We start from the raw sequence: 18148 nt of genomic DNA, 5'->3' as shown, positions 1-18148 counted from the left end.
CCTCATCGTCCGCGACCACGGCATCCGCCTGCTGGAGGCCCAGATCGCCACGGGCGGCATCATCGACCCCGTGCACAGCCACCGGCTGCCCGTGGACGTGGCCTACCGGCGTGGCTACTTCGACGAGGAGATGAGCCGCGTCCTGGCGGACCCGAGCGACGACACCAAGGGCTTCTTCGACCCCAACACGCACGAGAACTTAACCTACGTGGAGCTTCTCCAGAGAGCTACTGTCGACCCAGAGACGGGCCTCTTATTTCTCTCTGTTATTTGAGCAGAATGGCCTTCCTTGGTGTTGTTGTTTCGTTTTCTAAAAACATATCGCTGTATTTCAGCAATCTCGAAAAGTCCGAGGATTTTCGTAATCTATCCTCCTTGTTATATGTATGTATATTTCTGAAAACAAATCAATAATTTCCATTTTCCTAATGTCTTCACGTTTCACATGTTGTGCTAAAATTAATCTATGCTCTCATGATATTCATATGTAAATCTCCAGCAATTTTTACTTGTCAAATTTCAGTCTTTGTGTATCTCAGTGATGAATATTAGGTGACCTTTTCTGGTAAACTTTGTTGCAGTTAGTGCTAAGAAGTCTTTCCTTTGTTTTTTGTGTGTTTTTTTTGGCATATTCCACTGAATAGTGTACATCTGATTGTTGTTTTCTTTTTTTATTGAATGTACTCTCATACATTTGAAAGATATGCTTCTGCTTGTGGACTAACTCATTTCCTATCAGTCAGTGGTCTGCGGCTCTTTGGGGTCCCTCTTGGTGCCCGTGCTTCCCACTCTGTGGTCAGTGAGGGTCTGAATCTGTCTTAGAGCAGTCTATTACATATGTCCCCTCACAGGGGTGTGACTGGCATGTTTTAGAGCCATATCCTTCATAATTTACAGAGAAATATTCATGTTTATAAACAAAGGTTTCTTCTTTTCAGATTGAGTGTTCAGATGTTTTAAATGTAAAGATAAGAAAGTAAACAATAAAAAAAACATGTCACACATGTAGGGCAACAGGTCTTGGAGCATGACCCTTGGAAGATCCTAGAACTTCAGTCCTTAATTAAAGGGTGTCTTGTTGGGACATGGGGCCCGTCCTTCCTGGTCTCCCTGTTCACTGCAGAGAAGAGTTGTGAACAGCTGAGGGACATTTCAGTTGTGTCTCCTGCTGCTAGGTGGCAGCCGGGACACAGGGAGCAGGCTGCTGCAGTGGCCCTGGTGAGCAACGTGGGTCATACAGGGATGACAGCAGTGGGGATGGTGGAAGGGGTCAGATGCCATCCATGGCAACATCTGCGGAAAAGAGAGGTGTCCCTGTTGACTCTGATACAGCAGTGGGGCTGAAGACCACTGAACAGAGATGGAGTAGGAGTTCAGGGCTGGGGTTCGAGTTTGAGAGAAGGCACGTGTGTGTACCACTTTTCTCCCTAGAAAGAGACAATGAAGGATGGGGGAGGAAATGAGCAAGTGCGAGAGGGTGAGATCATGGGAAGGCAGTGGGGGTTGTGGGGTAAAGGGAGATTTTTTTTTTTTTTTTGAGAGAGAGAGAATGAGAGACAGAGAGCATGAGAGGGAGGAGGGTCAGAGGGAGAAGCAGACTCCCTGCCGAGCAGGGAGCCCGATGCGGGACTCGATCCTGGGACTCCAGGATCATGACCTGAGCCGAAGGCAGTCGCTTAACCAACTGAGCCACCCAGGCGCCCTGGGGTAAAGGGAGATTTTAAGCAAGAATTCTAGAGCATGTCTCTCGTTGACATGGCCAGAGCGTGTGATGAGGGGCCTCCTGAAGAGAAAGGGGCTGCATGTGAGTAGGGTAGGGCTCCCTGCTTTGGCCTCCTCTGTGTCACCGGAAAGGGAAGAAATTGGCATTTCAGAGTGTGGGACAGTAAACGCGAGCAAAAGAATAGAAAGAACAGAGCTGCGAGCAGTGGGAGGTTTGTGATCATGAATTAAAGTCACTGGGTCAGCCTGCTATTATCACTTCAGTGACCGTCCCACGTGTTCCTTGGGGGAGGGGATGCTCCACCCCAGGCCTTCCCCCAGACCGAAGGAAGCCTGGAGACTAAACGGGGTCTGGGGCTGGGTTCGGGGTTTGCGTAGCATGAGTGTGGTGGGGAGGTGGTGCAGGAAGAACCTGCAGCTCCAAGAGCTGGGCAGGGACCTTTCCCGGAGCCCCTGACCCGGTCCCACGCAGGTCGCAGAGCGCCCAGGGAGGATCCGACGTACCCGGGTCCAGGCCGGCGCCGAAAGCCCTGAGGTCGGTTCGCTGGAGTCAGGCTGGTGGCGGGGACTGCTCTCCCTGCAGCCGACAGCGGAGGCTTCCCGCGGGAGCGGGGCGCCTGGCTCCCAGCGGACCTCCGGGGGCGGGCCCTAGACGGGATAGGCGGGGCCCCGACCGGGGCGGACTCCGTGGGGCGGGGCCTTAGTCAGGGACAGGCAGGGCTTCAGGCAGGGAGGGGGACTCATAAGGGATGGGGCTCGCGAGTGGGGGTTCTGCCCGGGCGAGCCCTCGGGTGGGGCGTGGCCGTAGGCGGGGTGGGCGGGGCCCTCGTCGTCGGGCGGGACAGGGCGTGGCTTTGCCAGGCAATGGGCGGGGCCCGGGCTGGGCGCGGCACGGGGTCTGCCCTCCGCCGGGATTCTCCATTAGGGCTTTGGCCCGAAGCGGCGGCTTCGGAGGGGCGGGCGGGTTCTACCCCCCCGGCCGGCCGCGCGCCCTCGCCTCCCAATTCCAGGAGCAGGGTGGGGGCTCGAGGCGGCGGCCGGCGGCTCCGCTCCCGCCTGGACGTCTGGGCGCGGGGCCAGGGCAGGCGGCGGCGGCGGCGGCGTGGGGCCGCGGATACCACGGAGGGCGGCGGCCTGGGCCGGCTGAGCCATGGCGGCCCCGGAGCCGGCGCCGAGGCGGGGCCGGGAGCGGGAGCGGGAGGATGAGAGCGAGGACGAGAGCGACATCCTGGAGGAGAGCCCGTGCGGCCGCTGGCAGAAGCGGCGAGAGCAGGTGGGCACGGCCGGGCGGGGGGGGGAAGGGGGGACGGAGAGGGTGGTCGCCGCCCACCTCTGGCGGAGGGGCGGAGGAGGCCACGCGGGGCCATGGGCAAGCCAGGAGCCCAAAAATCTCTCCGCGGCCTCGCGCAGGCAGCCCCCCTAATTGGCCGGCCCTTGGACCCCTTTGGCCTGGTCCCCACGCCCTGCTGAGGGACCCCCAGTTCCCTAGGGTCCAGTCTCCTCCCAGGATCACCTCCCCATGCCTCCGCGACCAGACCAGCTACTAGCCCCGTGAAGACCATCCTGAATCCCCTGAAACCTGCTCCAAAGCCCCTCAGCCCAGCCCTTGGATACCACTACTTGGCTAGTAGAGGCCCACCCTCCTCCAGGCCCCCAGAGGGGGTCAGGGCCAGCATCCCATGCTAGCTCTCCCCTCCAAGGATGTGCGTAGAGACCAAGCCCCCACTCTGTCTCCTGACACGTATCAGCACACTCATATCCCCCACCCCCACTGCCAGGTGAACCAGGGGAACATGCCAGGGGTCCAGAGCACCTTCCTGGCCATGGACACAGAGGAGGGGGTGGAGGTGGTGTGGAATGAGTTGCACTTCGGGGATAGGAAGGCCTTCGCGGCCCATGAGGTGAGGCCTGCCCACCCCTTGAGCGACCGCGCCCCACCCCCACCACCACCCCGTGACCGCACCCCCCTTCCCAGGAGAAGATCCAGACCATGTTTGAGCAGCTGGTGCTGGTAGACCACCCCAACATTGTCAAGCTGCACAAATACTGGCTGGATGCCTCAGAAGCCCGGGCGCGGGTGAGCCATGGGCACAGGCACACCACAGGGTGGGACGTGGCCACAGCTGGGGTGGGGGTGGGGGTGGTGGCAGGGACCCACCTGTAGTTGGCGGAGCCCGTCCGCCCCGCAGGTCATCTTCATCACAGAGTACGTGTCATCGGGCAGCCTCAAGCAATTCCTCAAAAAGACCAAGAAAAACCACAAGGCCATGAACGCGCGGGTATGGGGAGTGGGCTGGGGCTGCATTGGGGATGTGGGTGAGGGGCAGCTCTGGGAACAGGACTGGGCTGGGGCCGGGTCAGGGATGCGAGGTGGGGGTGTAGGGTGGGCACCACAGGCCCAGCCGCCTCTCCACACCGGTCCGATGGAGTCTGTCCACCACCAGGCCTGGAAGCGCTGGTGCACGCAGATCCTGTCTGCGCTCAGGTGAGGGCCTGGGCTTGCCCTTGCCACGCCCCTATGCCCGCAGTGCCCCCTGACCTGACCACACCTACTCTCCTTCCCTCCTTCAGCTTTCTACACGCCTGCAGTCCCCCCATCATCCACGGGAACCTGACCAGTGATACCATCTTCATACAGCACAATGGCCTCATCAAGATTGGCTCTGGTGCTGGCAGGGTTGGAGGGGGGTTGGCGGGGCGGGGTGGCTGCCGGAAACCGTGGGCAGAGGACGCCCAACGCCCCATCACACTGACGCCTACTCTTTCTCCCCGTGGTGGCTGGTGCAGTGTGGCACCGCATCTTCTCCAACGGTGCGTGGGGACTCAAGGCGGGTGGAGGGCGCGGACACGTCCAGTCTGCTCATCCTCTGCCCTCTCCCCAGCGCTCCCGGACGATCTCCGAAGCCCGATCCGTGCCGAGCGTGAGGAGCTACGGAACCTGCACTTTTTCCCGCCAGAGTATGGTGGTGAGTCCTGAGTCCGGAAGCGTCTGCTGTTGCTGCCTCTTTCCTCTCCAGCCTGACTTGCTCTCCCCCTTTTAGAGGTTGCTGATGGCACTGCCGTGGACATCTTCTCCTTTGGCATGTGTGCCCTGGAGGTACTAGCCCAATGGCCTCATGGCCTCCCAGCTAGCTCACCCTGCATCTCTTCTCCATGCCTGACCTGGCCCTGCCTCCTAGATGGCTGTGCTGGAGATCCAAGCCAATGGGGACACCCGGGTCACAGAAGAGGCCATAACTCGTGCCAGGCACTCACTGAGCGACCCCAACATGCGGGTAAGCAGCTGGCCTTGCCCGTCCCGGCTGGCTCTCAGGAGTCCCAGGTAGGGCCAGTGTGGTGCAGGGATGGGCCCGGAGGTGCAGCGGCTCAGTGCCCTGGAGGGGTGTGCCAGCCCCACTGCACCAAGGCCTACCCACAAGGAGGGCCGTACCCGTGGTGCATGTTGGGTTTCAGGCCCGCAGGCCCTAAGTGTCTTTCTAAGGAAGGAGAGGCCAGAGAGGTACTCCCATCTGTGAGCACTAGTGTTACGCTTGTTTTGGAGACGAGAAAGAGGTTTGGAGAGGCAGTGTTCCACTCCACGTCCCTGCCTTTAAGCTCCAGGAAGCCAGCTAGAGGCGGTGTGGCCCCAGCTTATGTCGGGGGCGTGGTGGGGAGGAGGCAAAGAGAGTGTGGGATGGAGGCTGTGTCCACAGTCTCTCTAGGCTGTCTGGCTTGATCACATGGCCTCTGGGGATCAGGGTCAGAAGTGATGGGGACTGGATGGGGCTGGTGAGAAGTGAAGCCAGAATAGACGTGAGGGGCAGCAGAGGACATGTATGTGGGGCGGGGTATGGACCCATCAGGTCATCTCCGGAGCTGGGCCTGAGCTGAGGCAACCAAAATAGGAGCGATCTGTGGGTAGGCGGGTTTATGCTGGGCTACACGGACCTCCAGGAGCCTGGGCTGATCTGCTGGCCCTCCGCCCAGCACCCCTCCTCCCCCTGCCGGGACCGCAGGGCAGGGGCTTCAGTCCTCCCTCCACAGTGCAGGCTTCATCTGTGAACTGCGGATGACGACAGTGATCCCCTACGATTTCTGTGAGGGTTACAGGAAGTAGAGAATGGCAAGTTCTGGGCCCAGGGCCTGATTGTCCTACTTGTAGAATCAGGTCCCAGCTTGGCTGCTAACAGTATACCTCTCCCTACGCCCGTTCCTGCAAGAAGACTCCCGTAAGGACTGGACCCTAGGGGTCTGGGGACTTCAGGGGCCTCCTCTCCTCACACTGCACCCACTTCGGCCTCTCCTCTCCACGCCCCCAGGAGTTCATCCTCTCCTGCCTGGCCCGGGACCCCAGCCATCGGCCCTCTGCCCACAACCTCCTCTTCCACCGCGTACTCTTCGAAGTGCACTCGCTGAAGCTCCTGGCAGCTCACTGCTTCATCCAGCACCAATGTGAGAGGCCCGTGGTCTGGGGGCGGGCCAAGGGCCTGGGGGCGGGGTGTGAAAGGGCCCCCTTCAGGACCCTGAGTGCTCCTGCGGCCTGCAGACCTCATGCCCGAGAATGTGGTGGAGGAAAAGACCAAGGCAGTGGACCTGCACGCAGTCCTGGCAGAGATCCCCCGGCCGCCCCGGCCCCCGCTGCAGTGGCGGTGAGCGAGGGCTGCCCAGAGGCCTCTCCTCTCCACATGGCCAGCCCCCACCCAGTCCTGCCCCACTGGTGGGGCGGGCCGGCTGGCCCCCCTCACGTGCTTCTCACACCTGTGCCAGGTACTCGGAGGTCTCCTGCTTGGAGCTCGACAAATTCCTGGAGGATGTCAGGTGAGAGCTGCCGTGAGTTTGGGGAACCGGTGGCTACCAGGCCTGAGCCCCTAGCCACCCCAGCGTATCCTCAGGAATGGGATCTACCCGCTGATGAACTTTGCGGCGGCTCGGCCCCTGGGGCTGCCCCGTGTGCTGGCCCCACCCCCTGAGGAGGCCCAGAAGGCCAAGACCCCGACGCCAGAACCTTTTGACTCGGAGACCAGAAAGGTGAGCCCCTGCTCCTGCTGCACTGTGCCCATCTGCAGGCCTGTCCGTAGCCCAGAGGGGTCTCTTGCCAGGGGCTTTGAGTGCCCCCCAGCCCAGCACTCCTCCAGGCTGCCAGAAACAGGTCCTGGCTGACCCTGATGGGGGCATAGGAGATGGTAGGACAAGCTAAGATACCCCCTTTTCAGAGGCTCCTTGCCCCCTGCAGACCCCTCCCCCATCCCTTGCTGCCTGACCCCCAGCCCTGCCCTCATCGTGCTGTGCTCCAAGCAGCCTTCATCGGAGAATCTCGTCTGCCCCAGGCCTCTCTGATCTCCCACCCTTGGCTGATTCCCTGACGTTCGTGTCCTGGTGTCTCCTCCACGGCCTCCCAGACATTGTGTTTCCCCCAATCTCTCCTCCTGTAAGGCTCCCTCCTGGCCAGAGGCCTGCCCTGATCAGCCTCAGCCCCTCTGTCCCTTTCCACGTCCATGCCTACTGGGTTCCAGAGGCTCTGGCTTTGGGCTTGGGTATGTCTCTGTGGTCTCCACCCCGATCTAGGCCACCCCCCTTTCCTACCTGGATGGTGAACCAGCCCCCAACCTAGCCTCCTTCCTCCTGGCTTCCCTCCACGGTGCAGCCAGGATTCATGTCCTAACAGCTAAAGGTGCCCACAGGGATGGTGGAGGTCCTCAGCTGCCCCCCAGGTGTTCTGAGGCCTGGCGCTGCTGGTGTCCCATGCCTCTGCCCCTTTTCCCGCTGACCCCTCCCTTCCACCACTTCTCACAGCTCTCTCCTTGCTCAGGTCTTCTCCCCACCTGTGAGAACTCTGTTTATCCTTCAGTGCCCAGACTCAGTGTCTACTCTTCTGGAAGTTTTCCTTAACTTGCCAGGCTGCTGGTAGTGAATGTGCTTCTTAGGCTCTCCTTAGAGACTTACCCCCATTTCCGGTCCCTACCGTTCCTTCTGCCCCCTGAGGCGGCCTCTGCTCTTCCTGCTCAGCTGCTGAGGTCCAGCCTGTGTGGGTGACCTTGGTCAATCCCTATTCCCAGGTGATCCAGATGCAGTGCAACCTGGAGAGGAGCGAGGACAAGGCCCGCTGGCATGTGAGCAGGGCAGGGGTTGGGGCCCACAGAGGAGCAAGGGAGGGGAAGCAGTGGGGGGGCTGGGGGACTCTGGGAGCCAACCACGCCCCCCTGCCTCCGCAGCTTACTCTGCTTCTGGTGCTGGAGGACCGGCTACACCGGCAGCTCACTTATGACCTGCTCCCAAGTAGGCCAGGCGGGGACCCAGGCAGGGACGGGTGCAGGTGTGGGCCCAGGCGGTGGCCTCACATCTCTGTCCTGCCCCTGCCTGCGCTCCTGCTGCAGCCGACAGTGCCCAGGACCTTGCCAGCGAGCTGGTACACTATGGCTTCGTCCACGAGGTGTGTGGGCCGACCCAGCCGAGCTGCGAGGGGGACAGAGCAGAGTCTGCGCCCCTGTCACCCCATGCCTCCCTCCCACCCTGCAGGATGACCGGACCAAGCTGGCTGCCTTCCTGGAAAGCACCTTCCTCAAGTACCTCGGAGCTCAGCCGTGACCTCGCACCCCAGCCCCCAGGGACCAGCCCTGGCCACCCACATGGGGAAGCTCAGCATTGGTCCAGGGCTCAGGGGACCAGGGGCTGACCTCTGCTTACATGCTTGGGGCTGATGACCAAATGCCTGCTAGTGAGGAACTTCTGCCTTCCACAGCTTTCAAGGAGGCCCTGGAGTGGGGTGGGGGGTGGGGGGTGGGTGGGTGGGTTTGGGGCCCATCAGGGGGTGAAGGAGCCTGGGTTGGGGGTCAGGGGAGTAGTTAGGCCCCACATGTCCTTAGGATCAGGATTCCCCCACCTAGCCAGCTTCCACAACTCGCAGTCCCTTCCCGTATCGTCCATTTCCTGGCTAAGAGTTCTCCCCCACCCCAAGATACCTGGTCAGTGATTGAGCCTTCAGCATGGGGGAGGCTGCCCTGCAGGGAGCCAGAGTGTGGGGGTGGGGGATCCGTCCTGGACAGATGCCTGCCCAGGGAAATGCTCCAGACCCTGTTGGAACCACAGACCCACACCGGGAACCCCCACATTAAGCCAGTGGTACCATACCTGCAAGCATCAGGCACAATGCTGGGCACTAGGCAGGTCCACGACCTGGCAGGAGAAGCAGATGGCAGAGACACTTCAAGAGTCCCCAGCCTGACACGGCTCCTGCACAGCCCTCCAGCCCCTGCCCAGTGCAGACCCATCTTGGAGCCCTTTGCTGACTTTCCACTGCTCTGGGACAGGGACCTGCCACCCCTTCTGCAGACTGTTCTGGCCCCTGCAGCCCTCTCCATAGGGCTATTTTCTCTCCTACATTCCTGGGCCTGGAGGGGTTGGGTTTAGGCATCCTCCTTGCTCCTCGATGTGCCTCCTCTCAAATTCACCACCCCCCATGTAACGTCGCTCACCCCCTTCTGTGGCAGCTGCCTCCCAAGTCCTGAGGATATCAGCCCCTGACTCCCTGTCTCTCCCACTCAACTCCCTCCCACCCCTCATTGCCCTAGCCTCTTTTCTCCTGGACCACCTTCCCTCCATCTTCAAATTGAGTTAAACGTTCTTCAGCATTTTAAATTGCATGTGTAAACTTAGTGCATTCAGGTTTCTTTTGAAGTATTTCTATTGTCAAACCAGGAAAGCTCACCACTGTGTTACTTCTCTTGTTGCTATAAGAATTTACCACAAACTTAGTGGCTTAAAACACCACAAATTTATTGTAGTTCTGCAGGTCAAAAATCTGGTACAGGTCTCACCAGACTAAACTCAAGGTGTTAGCAAGGCTGCATTCCTTTCTGGAGGTTCTAGGTGAGCCTAGAACTATTTCCTAGGTTTCCATATTCTACTCCTTCAGGTTGTTGGCCTGCAGGTGTCAGGCATGGCATGGGCACGGGCACTGGCCAAGAATTAATTTCCTTGCAACAGTAGGGCCAAGATCCCCATCTTCTTGCCTGCTATAAACTGAAGGTCATTTTTGGCTTCTACAGGCACCGCCATTCTTTGGCTCATGTACTCATCCTCTATCTTCAAAGCCAACAACAGCCGGTAGAGTCTTTCTCATGAACCATTTGTGGTTTTCTGCAGCCAGGAAAGCTTCATGTAATTAGGTTGGGTCCACCTGAATAATCCATCGCAAGTTCCTTAATCATATCTACAAAATCCCTTTTGCCATATAAAGTAACATTCACAGGTTCTGGGGGTTAGGGCATGGACATCCTGGAGAGAGGGTATCATTTTTCCACCTACTACATTACCCTAACCAAAAGCCAAAACAAAATTACCAAGGTGTATCAAATAAATTAAATGTACAAACATAATGAATCTCAAGTTGTCTAAAACATCCCAATACTCTACAAAGTTACTCTTTCAACTTAAAATAACAAATCTGCAATAACATACAAGTCTAGTTGGAAATCCCGATGCTATCTTAAACAATTTGAGTGTCAAATGCATAACAGATTGTACCCATGATTAAACTGAACTCAAAAGTATCAATACAATCATTGCTTCATTTAATCATGCTTATGTTGAGGTTTTCATTTTAACTTTTATCTTTTCAAAGTTATATACATATCATTTTAAAAGTGGAATGGGTTTTTTTAAAGCCAACAATAAATGATCAATGCAGTCTCCAGCTCTTGATCCTTCCCAGAGTTAACCCTTAGCTATTTCTTCAGGCATGTAAAATCATCTTTCACAAACCACACATGCTTTTACTGCTTTTTATTGGTTTTTCTGCATAAGGTGTCCCCTGCTGGTGTCCTTGGAGAAGGGGGGGGGGCGGGTCACTGGCCTCAGTTTCCTGACCCAGCATCATCCCAGTGTGGTGTGTATTATTACAGTTTCATTACTGCAGGTCTTAGCAGAGAACAAGGTGTCCTAGGGTTTTATTTACTTTGTTGCACAACTTTTTGTTTTGCCTGGAGTTAATAATTGCCTTTCTTTTTTGTTTGCTTAGTTTTCTATACATGTATTAATTCATTCTTAGATTCTCCTGCAGAAGTGTGAACCTGTCAATACTTGAGATTCATTGCACAATTGACTGCTCAGTTTCATCTTTCCCAGAGCCCCCACTATAACAGCTCTCTGCCCCAAGCTGCTTATTTTTGGGCCTGTGGCCCAGCTGTCAGCACGAGTTCCTCCTTCACCAGCATCCTGGAGCACCTCTTTTCTCCTTTTACTCGATCCCTCGCTTTCCCCTTCCTTCATTCACCCTTTGTTTGAGGAAGCACATCCTCCAAGTTTCCTGAGAGAGGGTGCATGGGAAGTTATGAAGTCTGCCTATTTGTCCTTAGTCTACTCTTACATCTGCTTGTTAGTGTAGCTAGGCACAAAAGTTTGCTTAAGTTGAAAACTATTTCTTCCCAGGATTTTGAGGGTATCATGTGATTTTCTTCTAGTCCCAAGACTTCCCATGCCTTTCTGAATTCTAACCCTTTGTGATTTCCCTCCTTCTCTCTTCCTCTTCCTCTCCCTCTCTCCCTCCCTCCCTTTGGAAATGATGTTTCTGGATTAAAAACTTCTCTTTCATCTATTGTCCAGAGATCCCAACCCTTCAGTTCTAGGAAATTTTCTTTGTGTGGGGCATTTTTTGTTTGTTTTGTTTTTTGTTTCTGTGGGGGGGTTTTTTTGGTTTGTTTTTGCTTATTTTCCCCTCTCCTTATTTCGTGGAACTTTTATTATTTAGATGTTGGAATTATCTTTTGAGAGGCACAATATGCAGTAGTTAAGGGCATAGGCTCTGGGCCATCCTGCTGCTTCCTGCTGTGTGATATTGTGCCCCTACTTCCTCGTCTGTAAAAATGGGATAATAACAGTACCCACTCCATGGAATTGTTGTAAAGATCACACAGGTAACGTTTGTAAGGTAATGAGAACAGTGCCCAGCACACAAGCACTCTGAATCCCTTATATATCACTGTCAAATTTCATAGGGGAAGCTGCTACCAGAAAGTGGTGCTTGTGCCCCTACCCCCTGCAGCGGTGGTGGCAAGTCCCAGCCCATTCACCACTTCATCCGTCCCCCTCTGTTATGGAGACTGGTGAGGTACCAGGCCAGTTCTAAGCACTAGAGAATACTGCTCAGTGTGATTGATTATGTTTTCTCTTCTCTACCTATCAGGTTTTGTTTTATACATTCTGGAAGATTTCAATTGTATCTTTCAACCCTCCATTAATTATTCATTTTCCTCTATTTTTAATTCATAAGCACTCTTTCTCATTTGCTGAATGTTCTTTCTTTATGGCCTCTTGTTCTTAATTTTGGTCTTTTAAGTTTTTATCTTACTTCCAGATAGTTAAAATATAGTGTTTTATTAGTTTCAGGTGTGCAACATATTGTTTTGACTTTGGATGCAACATCCTCTCTAATATCTCTGAGGATATGGTTTTAGCTTTTCTTCTTGCTTTATTGTCTTCTGAGTCCCTTTCCCTTTTCCGTTTTTGTCTTCCTCCTCCTTAGGTGTCTGGTGATCCTGGGCTGCCCAGTTGCTCTTAAGAGTGGTATCTTACTGGTGGGGCTTATTGCCTGGTGAGTTTTGAGGCCAGGGATCTAGCCAGGCCATTCTCCTGAGCACCCTCCAGCTGCCAGTCTTCTTTTGAGCCAGGAGCTGCTGCAGAGAGGAGCTCTGAGGTTCATGGGTGGCACATGGGTGGCTGGGGCCTAGACTTGGAGCTGGGTGGAGGTGGGAAAAGGGCAAGAATCTCATTAACTCCCTGACTTTTGGAATAGGACCCTGGTCTGAGAGCCTAGCCACTGCCAGTAGGGATAGAGGTGTGGGGTCTCCTTTTTCCAACTACATTTTCACACACAACCCCTCGGACACTAACCTCCAGTCAGCTAAAGCCGATCCCATTGTCCACCTTTCTCCATTTGCACAATATTTCACTTCTGTGTTCATGGGGTTTTGCCTTTACAAAACTCTTTTCCTATCATTTTAGAGGGGAGGGATGTGAAGAAAATATTCTGCCATGTTTAACTAGAGGTGTCTGCATTTTATTTTAAACCCTCCCAGGGTTGAGAAGGGACCTGCCTAACTGGGAAAGACACTTTGTTGCCTCGGGCAGGCTGAGGTTGCTGGACTGACAATCTCACTGCCTGAGCTTGCAGATGTGGTTTCATTGAGTTAGGGTCTTGGGGCTGGGTGTGACATGTGGCAGACGTCCAGGGCAGCTCAACGCCATGATGGGTGCCTGGAGCCTTTAAAAAATAGTTGGGAGGACTTAGGGGACCCTGGGTGCAGGCCCTTTCCACTGAATTGGTTCACAAGCCTGTCTTGAATTCCGGGTCTACCGACTGTAGATCATTGAATCTAGGACGCCATCATTTTTAAGATGCACTACTGTTTTATGAGTCACTAGGAAAGAGAACGCTAATTACACGAGCGCCCACCATCCACTGGTAGGCACACCCCGACTTCAGAGGGCACGACGCGAAGAAGCAACTTGGAATCTGACTCCGAAATGAGGCCACTCTTTATCACTCTCTCAACAGGATCTTTTGGGCAGATGGGAGTTCTTCACCGCCGGAGGGGATCCGAACTTCCCCTGCCCTGCCCCTTACGTGCGAGCGGGGAGGCAGGGAAGTGGAGCAGCGGCCAGAGTGGGGCAGGAGGGTGGAGCGAGGGGCTAACTGAGACAAACCGAGGTGGGCCGGTCCTCCGCCGACTAAGGGGAAGCCCGGCGAGGAGACAAGACACAACACAGCACCGGGGAAAGCGGGGCGCGCGGCGCACACCGCCCGCCCCCTCCCCTTCCGTCCGCCCCGCTTCGGAGCCTTCACTGTCCCTCCCCACACCGGAAGTTCATTCCTCTCTCTCCCCCGCCCCCCAGTCGAAGGCGAAAGGGGCTTTTATCGCGAGACTTCCGTCCTCCTTCGGGCGCTTCCGCCGGCGCCCAGATCGCGCGAGACCGCGGAGGGAGCAGGAGCGTGTGGCGCGCGCGGCGGCCGCGACGGACGCAAGATGGCGACGGCGACCATAGCTCTCGTAAGTGAGCCGCCCGTGACCGTGGGCCGCCGCTCAGCTGGCGGGAGTGGGTCGTCGGCCCGGCCAGGGCGCCGAAGGCTCCTCGGAGACGCGGCGGTCGCTCCCGGGCCCCCGCGGCTCTTAGTCGCGAGAGGCGGGGGCGGGGCGGGCGCGAGGCGGGGGCCGGCCTGCGGCCTCAGCTTCCGGCTCGCGGGCTACAGCTTCCGGCGGTCGGCGTCGCGGGGCCGTGCAGCGCGCGGAGCGCGGCCCCATCGGGGTGCGGCCGGCCCGCCCGAGGCGAGCGGCCTCGAATAGCGCCGCTGAGCTGCAGCCTCAGAGCGGAGCCAGGCGGCCGTCGTACTGTTCTGCCAACGGGTGCGCCTGCAGCCCGGACTTGACGGCGGGGCTCCTGGGAGCGAAGGCGTCTCTGCTCGGCCGAGCGAAGGGGCCGCCGGGCGTGCAGGGCCCGTAGGAAGGAATCTCGGCCCGCTGGGAAGGGTGGCGGCCTCGGCGGCTTGCATCCCCAGCTGTGACTCTGCTGCCAGCTGGTGCTCTGCGGAGAAGGGGTTACCAGCTAACAGGGACTCCGTCCTGTCTTAGGAACGAGAGAACGTGCTGTCTGAGCACACGTTTCTCGAGCGCAGTGTGTTGGGGCACAACGGGGAACCAGAGGCAGTCCCTGCCCTGTTCGGGGGTCTGGTGGACACGGAGCCCATGGACTGCGAGCCCGAGGGACCTGTGCTCAGGGTGTTGTGGGCACCCAGAGGAAGGAACCCCTCCCTCCCCTGCTCAGTGCTCAGCTACTTTTTAGTGGCATCGAGTGAGTAGCAGAGACGGAGAACCCTTGTACACACCACGCTTCCATGGTGAAGTCTCCCTTGACCCTTTTGCCTCCCTCCTCCATTTAAATGAGTGTCTGTTCTCCTGGACCCTTCATGGCATCACTTACCATCCCTTTACTTACCATGCCCCCAACGCATACCCAGAGTGACACCGTGAAGCCTGTCTGAGAAGGCAACGTTTGCAGGTGGCTGGAGGCTGGATGGATAGGGGAGACATTTGGGGGTCAGGGAGTATACTTAGGCTGGAGCTAGGCCTTGGCCAGGCGCTGAGCTGGGGGCTGACACCCAGTGAGGGAGGCTGGACCCATGTCACTGGGGCAGGAACTGCCTCCCAGGGGGAGAGAGGCCCCTGCTTGTGAGGGGAGCCCACTGTGTGATTTTCAGATCTGGCTAACCTTTTTCTACCACATCTTGTTTCCTGTTGAAGCCACAGGAGCAACTGACCTTTGTGAGAGGGAAGTTAGAAAAGAGAGGCGGGTGGAGGACTTGGTTACTGTCCCAGAGAGCGGTTAGGACTGGCCAGTGACGGAGAGGGAAGCTTGGAGACAGGGACCCAGACTCCTGGGAACATATGGAATGTGGAGGAAGAGAAGCCAATGAGAGTGGATGATTGGTCTCCCCTGAGCGTCCTAGGGCCGTATGAACACCAAGCCTCGGCCTTGGTGGCTGCTCGAAGCTGTAGCTAGCAGCACCCTGTACCTCTGGAGACTGAGGGATGAGCTGGCTTAGCTCTACTGTGGCAGGGTGCCAGACAGGTGCATCACGGTAGAGGTGGGTGTGGGCAGAAAGTCTGAACCCTGTACGCTGAGGTTTTCAGTAGGGCTCTTTGTTGCCCGTTGAATTCTCTCAAGAGGTTAACACGTGGAAACTGTAAAGATCCAGGCTTATATCAAATTCTGGGAGTGAGTTCCAGGCTGTGGCTTGATATGTTCCTCTTCTAACCTGTTCAGTGGACAGATTTCTAGGCAGCCTGTTTTCTTGTCGTCTTAGTTGGGCGTAGTGAGAGCTTGTTCTGTCTTGTGGTCCATGCATGCTGAACAATGCTGGTTGCTGTCCTAAGGTGTGGCTTCAGCTCTTCTGGGAGGATAGAGTGGCACTGAACTTGGCTGATAGTGATCTGGTAAGGAAGGACACAGACGGATGCAGAAGAGCCTTCCACCTGGTGGCTGCGGAAACAGGCCTCAGCCCCTTCCTATCAGGGACATAGTCTTCTGGTGGCATAGTGTGTGTCTGACTTACCAGACCATTCTTCCCTACCTTTGGCAGCTGGACTCACTCCTGCTTGGGGCCGTTACCCTTGGGTTCCATCTAGCAGGGGCACCAGACCCTCTGCCTTCCCTGGGGGCACCGTCCCTCTCTCTTCCTCCTGAAGACCCTGGCGTGCATGCTACCTCCTAGGCCTCCCTGGCTGCCTAGGCCCAGTGTGCCTCAGTCCCTTTCTTTGCATCTTGTGCTCGATTTTCTTCTTAGTGCTCATGAATCACAGAAGTCCTCTTATGTAGGTGCCAGTTGGCATGTGTCTTGTCTTGTTTTTGCTGCATCCAAAGTGCCCAGCACAGAGCCTAGCCATCTGGTAGAGAGCAGGGCACCACGTGAAGAGGACTGGAACAGATGGAAAGCATACTGCAACGGTTCTGCTTTGGGGATTGGACTCTGGGTGTTAACACCGATGCTAATAATCACTAAGATTTGCGGCATGCTGGTCTTGTGCATGGATAATCTGAAGTACTTTACCTGGAGTGACTCACTGAATCTTCATGCCAGCCCCAGGACACAGGCCTGAAGAGCCAGAAACCTGGAAATGTTAAGTAATTACTTAACTTTTCTGGTTTTCTAATGGAAATGATCCTCTTTGTCCTGGGCTGTTGGGCAGTGCTGGAGTTTGGGTCCCAGACTCATGGGCTGCGTTGCCTCCCAGAGGGGACTGCTCACCCCTTGAGGCACTGCTGCCTGGTGCTGGGGAGCTTTGTGACCACAAAGCCTCCTATTTTTATTGCCACAGGGTGACAGCATATGACCAACTGTGATAAGAAATAGCAGTTTTCTCCAAGTTTTTTTAGTATCTGCTTAGAACAGAAGCTGAGGCTCTGTGGGACAAGGAGCTTGGTTTCTTTGGAGGCGATGGGGATGTCCTGTGTAGCATTCTCTCCTGGACTGATTTTTCCGGAGAAGTCTCTTTTGAGTTGTGTTCTGCTCTCAGCAATGTCCTGTTTCCTGTGTTGGTTGTTACGTTAATTTGGGAGAGCAGGAAGTTGTTTACAAATGTGCCCTCAAGTTGGCTCTGTTCATGGGTCAAGAGACTGGATTGCTTCCCCAGACCTGAAGTGATCTCTTGCTGTGAGCCTTGAGAGGGCAGCCTCTGCTCCGGATGTGCTCCCGGGGTGCCAGGGGACTTGAGGCAAGCCAGACACTGACCCTGTCCCCAGCTGCCATACACCTACTCGGGGGGGACCCATGTCCTTTGGTTCTCTCTTCCCTAAGAAGCAGTGGTGCTGAGTTCAGAGCAACTTCAGCCAAGTCTCTGCTTGGGCGTTAGCCACAGGTTCTGTGCCCACTGGCCACGTCTCTAGCACAGACAGGCTTGTGTTGCTATCTCCTTTGGGGCTAGAGAGCCTGAGACCCGCTCTGACCAAGTCAGCCTAGCCTCTGGCTTTGTGCACAGGGCTACAAGGGTGGGTATGGCTGTCCCCTGTGTTCCTATACATCGGTAGGTCTTGCAAGATGGGAGTGGGGAAAGTGTATTCTGCTCTCAGTTCCTGCTGTGTAGCCCCTGAGAAGGTGGAGTAGGTCTCAGGGCCCTTTTACCAAGTCCCCCACGACATTGCCCACGACATTGCCCACCTCCTGCCCTTGGCCTGTCTTTGCTCCTGCCATCCTGCTAAGCTGAGCTGGGAGGTGTTCCTTCCATTAGGCTCTGCATAGCAGTGGCTCCACGGCCCCTCTGGGTGTGGGGTATGGCCAGGCTCTCAGCTGCCAGCCCTGGACAGTTTGACTGCTGGGGGAGGGAGACTTGTGCATACAGACCACCTGCCTGGCCCTGTCATTCAGAGGGCAGCCCTCCTCAGAGGTGTCTTCAGGAGGGGCTTGGGGTGTGGGCTTGACCAGAGCCTATGGAAGGCATTGGGACTGATGCTGAGCCGTGCGTGTGTGGGTGGGTGGGTGGGTGGGTGGGGGTTGCTAGAGAGGTTTCCCTGTCTGCCTCAGGAGGGGATGAGGGGAGATGGCCAGCTGTGCCCCTTGTCATCCTGTCTGGCCTGGCCCAGCCTGCTGGCAGGAAAGGAACTGATCTTTTAGGACCTCAGCTCTGTGGCCAGGGGGCAGGTTTAGGCCCAGGGGAGGATGCCTTTCCTTGGCATGGGGCAGGAGCTCTCTTACCCTCTGTCCTGTCCTTTCCTGATGACTCCTTGCCAACTCCAGGCTACCTAGAGTCTGCCAGGGCAGCCCCTTGTGCCAGAGCCCTGGTCAGCTGCAGGTGTCCTGGAAGAATGGGTGGGGCGGCTGGATACTGTGGGATGTTCAGGGGCCAAGCCAGAGCTGGGCTCTTCCGATGCCCCTGCTGGCCTCTCTTTCTCGTCCACGGGC

The 18148-nt window shown here is 56.5% G+C and overlaps 3 protein-coding genes and 1 long non-coding RNA gene across 9 annotated transcripts in view; 3 read left to right on the top strand and 1 right to left on the bottom strand.

Annotated features, from left to right (window-relative positions):
* PLEC (plectin) overlaps positions 1-289 on the top strand; it is a 45164-nt gene extending 44875 nt beyond the window's left edge. The window contains exon 33 of the mRNA XM_081816689.1: positions 1-289. This exon is cut by the window's left edge and continues 2 nt beyond it. Coding sequence (XP_081672815.1) covers positions 1-274 — 274 coding nt within the window. The 3' untranslated portion in view covers positions 275-289.
* LOC145721012 (uncharacterized) lies at positions 56-2501 on the bottom strand. The gene is made up of 2 exons (XR_014144487.1): positions 2227-2501; positions 56-1427 (listed from the first exon to the last, which is right to left on the bottom strand). It is a non-coding gene; the product is annotated as an uncharacterized LOC145721012 (long non-coding RNA).
* A 113-nt stretch (positions 2502-2614) lies between these two features.
* Positions 2615-10250, top strand: NRBP2 (nuclear receptor binding protein 2). Of its 5 annotated transcripts, none has more exons than XM_081816685.1 (18): positions 2615-2995; positions 3501-3623; positions 3698-3799; positions 3912-4001; positions 4167-4207; positions 4294-4388; positions 4510-4533; positions 4605-4688; positions 4764-4819; positions 4902-4997; positions 5864-5930; positions 6021-6153; positions 6469-6519; positions 6594-6729; positions 7758-7811; positions 7914-7977; positions 8076-8131; positions 8218-10250. In XM_081816685.1, exons 1-18 carry the CDS (start codon positions 2873-2875, stop codon positions 8284-8286), a joined length of 1464 nt encoding a protein of 487 aa, XP_081672811.1. In that variant the 5' UTR covers positions 2615-2872; the 3' UTR covers positions 8287-10250. The 5 variants fall into 5 exon arrangements, 4 of the variants coding, with proteins under 4 accessions (XP_081672811.1, XP_081672810.1, XP_006745470.1 ...); XM_006745407.3 differs by lacking the exon at positions 5864-5930 and adding an exon at positions 6248-6350 and having other exon boundaries at positions 2621-2995; XR_014144480.1 differs by lacking the exons at positions 8076-8131; positions 8218-10250 and adding an exon at positions 6248-6350 and having other exon boundaries at positions 2616-2995.
* A 3392-nt stretch (positions 10251-13642) lies between these two features.
* The window catches only part of PUF60 (poly(U) binding splicing factor 60), a 12448-nt gene continuing 7942 nt past the window's right edge, over positions 13643-18148 (top strand). The window contains exon 1 of one of the 2 annotated variants that reach the window (XM_081816683.1): positions 13643-13745. In XM_081816683.1, coding sequence (XP_081672809.1) covers positions 13722-13745 — 24 coding nt within the window. In that variant the 5' untranslated portion in view covers positions 13643-13721. The remainder of the gene's footprint in view (positions 13746-18148) is intronic. The other variant, XM_081816682.1, reaches the window with a different exon arrangement.

Source organism: Leptonychotes weddellii, chromosome 4 (assembly GCF_054177405.1).
Source record: "Leptonychotes weddellii isolate Sample4059 chromosome 4, ASM5417740v2, whole genome shotgun sequence".
Classification (NCBI taxonomy): domain Eukaryota; kingdom Metazoa; phylum Chordata; class Mammalia; order Carnivora; family Phocidae; genus Leptonychotes; species Leptonychotes weddellii.
Note: the sequence above shows the minus strand (reverse complement) of the source record. Positions and strands in the feature narration are given on the sequence as shown.

Excerpts from the sequence above, each read along its gene's own strand:
- NRBP2 (XM_006745407.3), top strand. The coding sequence starts at position 2,873 with ATGGCGGCCCCGGAGCCGGCGCCGAGGCGGGGCCGGGAGCGGGAGCGG. Across the intron at positions 4,689-4,763 it reads TTTCCCGCCAGAGTATGGTG|AGGTTGCTGATGGCACTGCC; the intron begins GTGAGTCCTGAG and ends TCCCCCTTTTAG. Across the intron at positions 4,998-6,020 it reads TGAGCGACCCCAACATGCGG|GAGTTCATCCTCTCCTGCCT; the intron begins GTAAGCAGCTGG and ends CCACGCCCCCAG.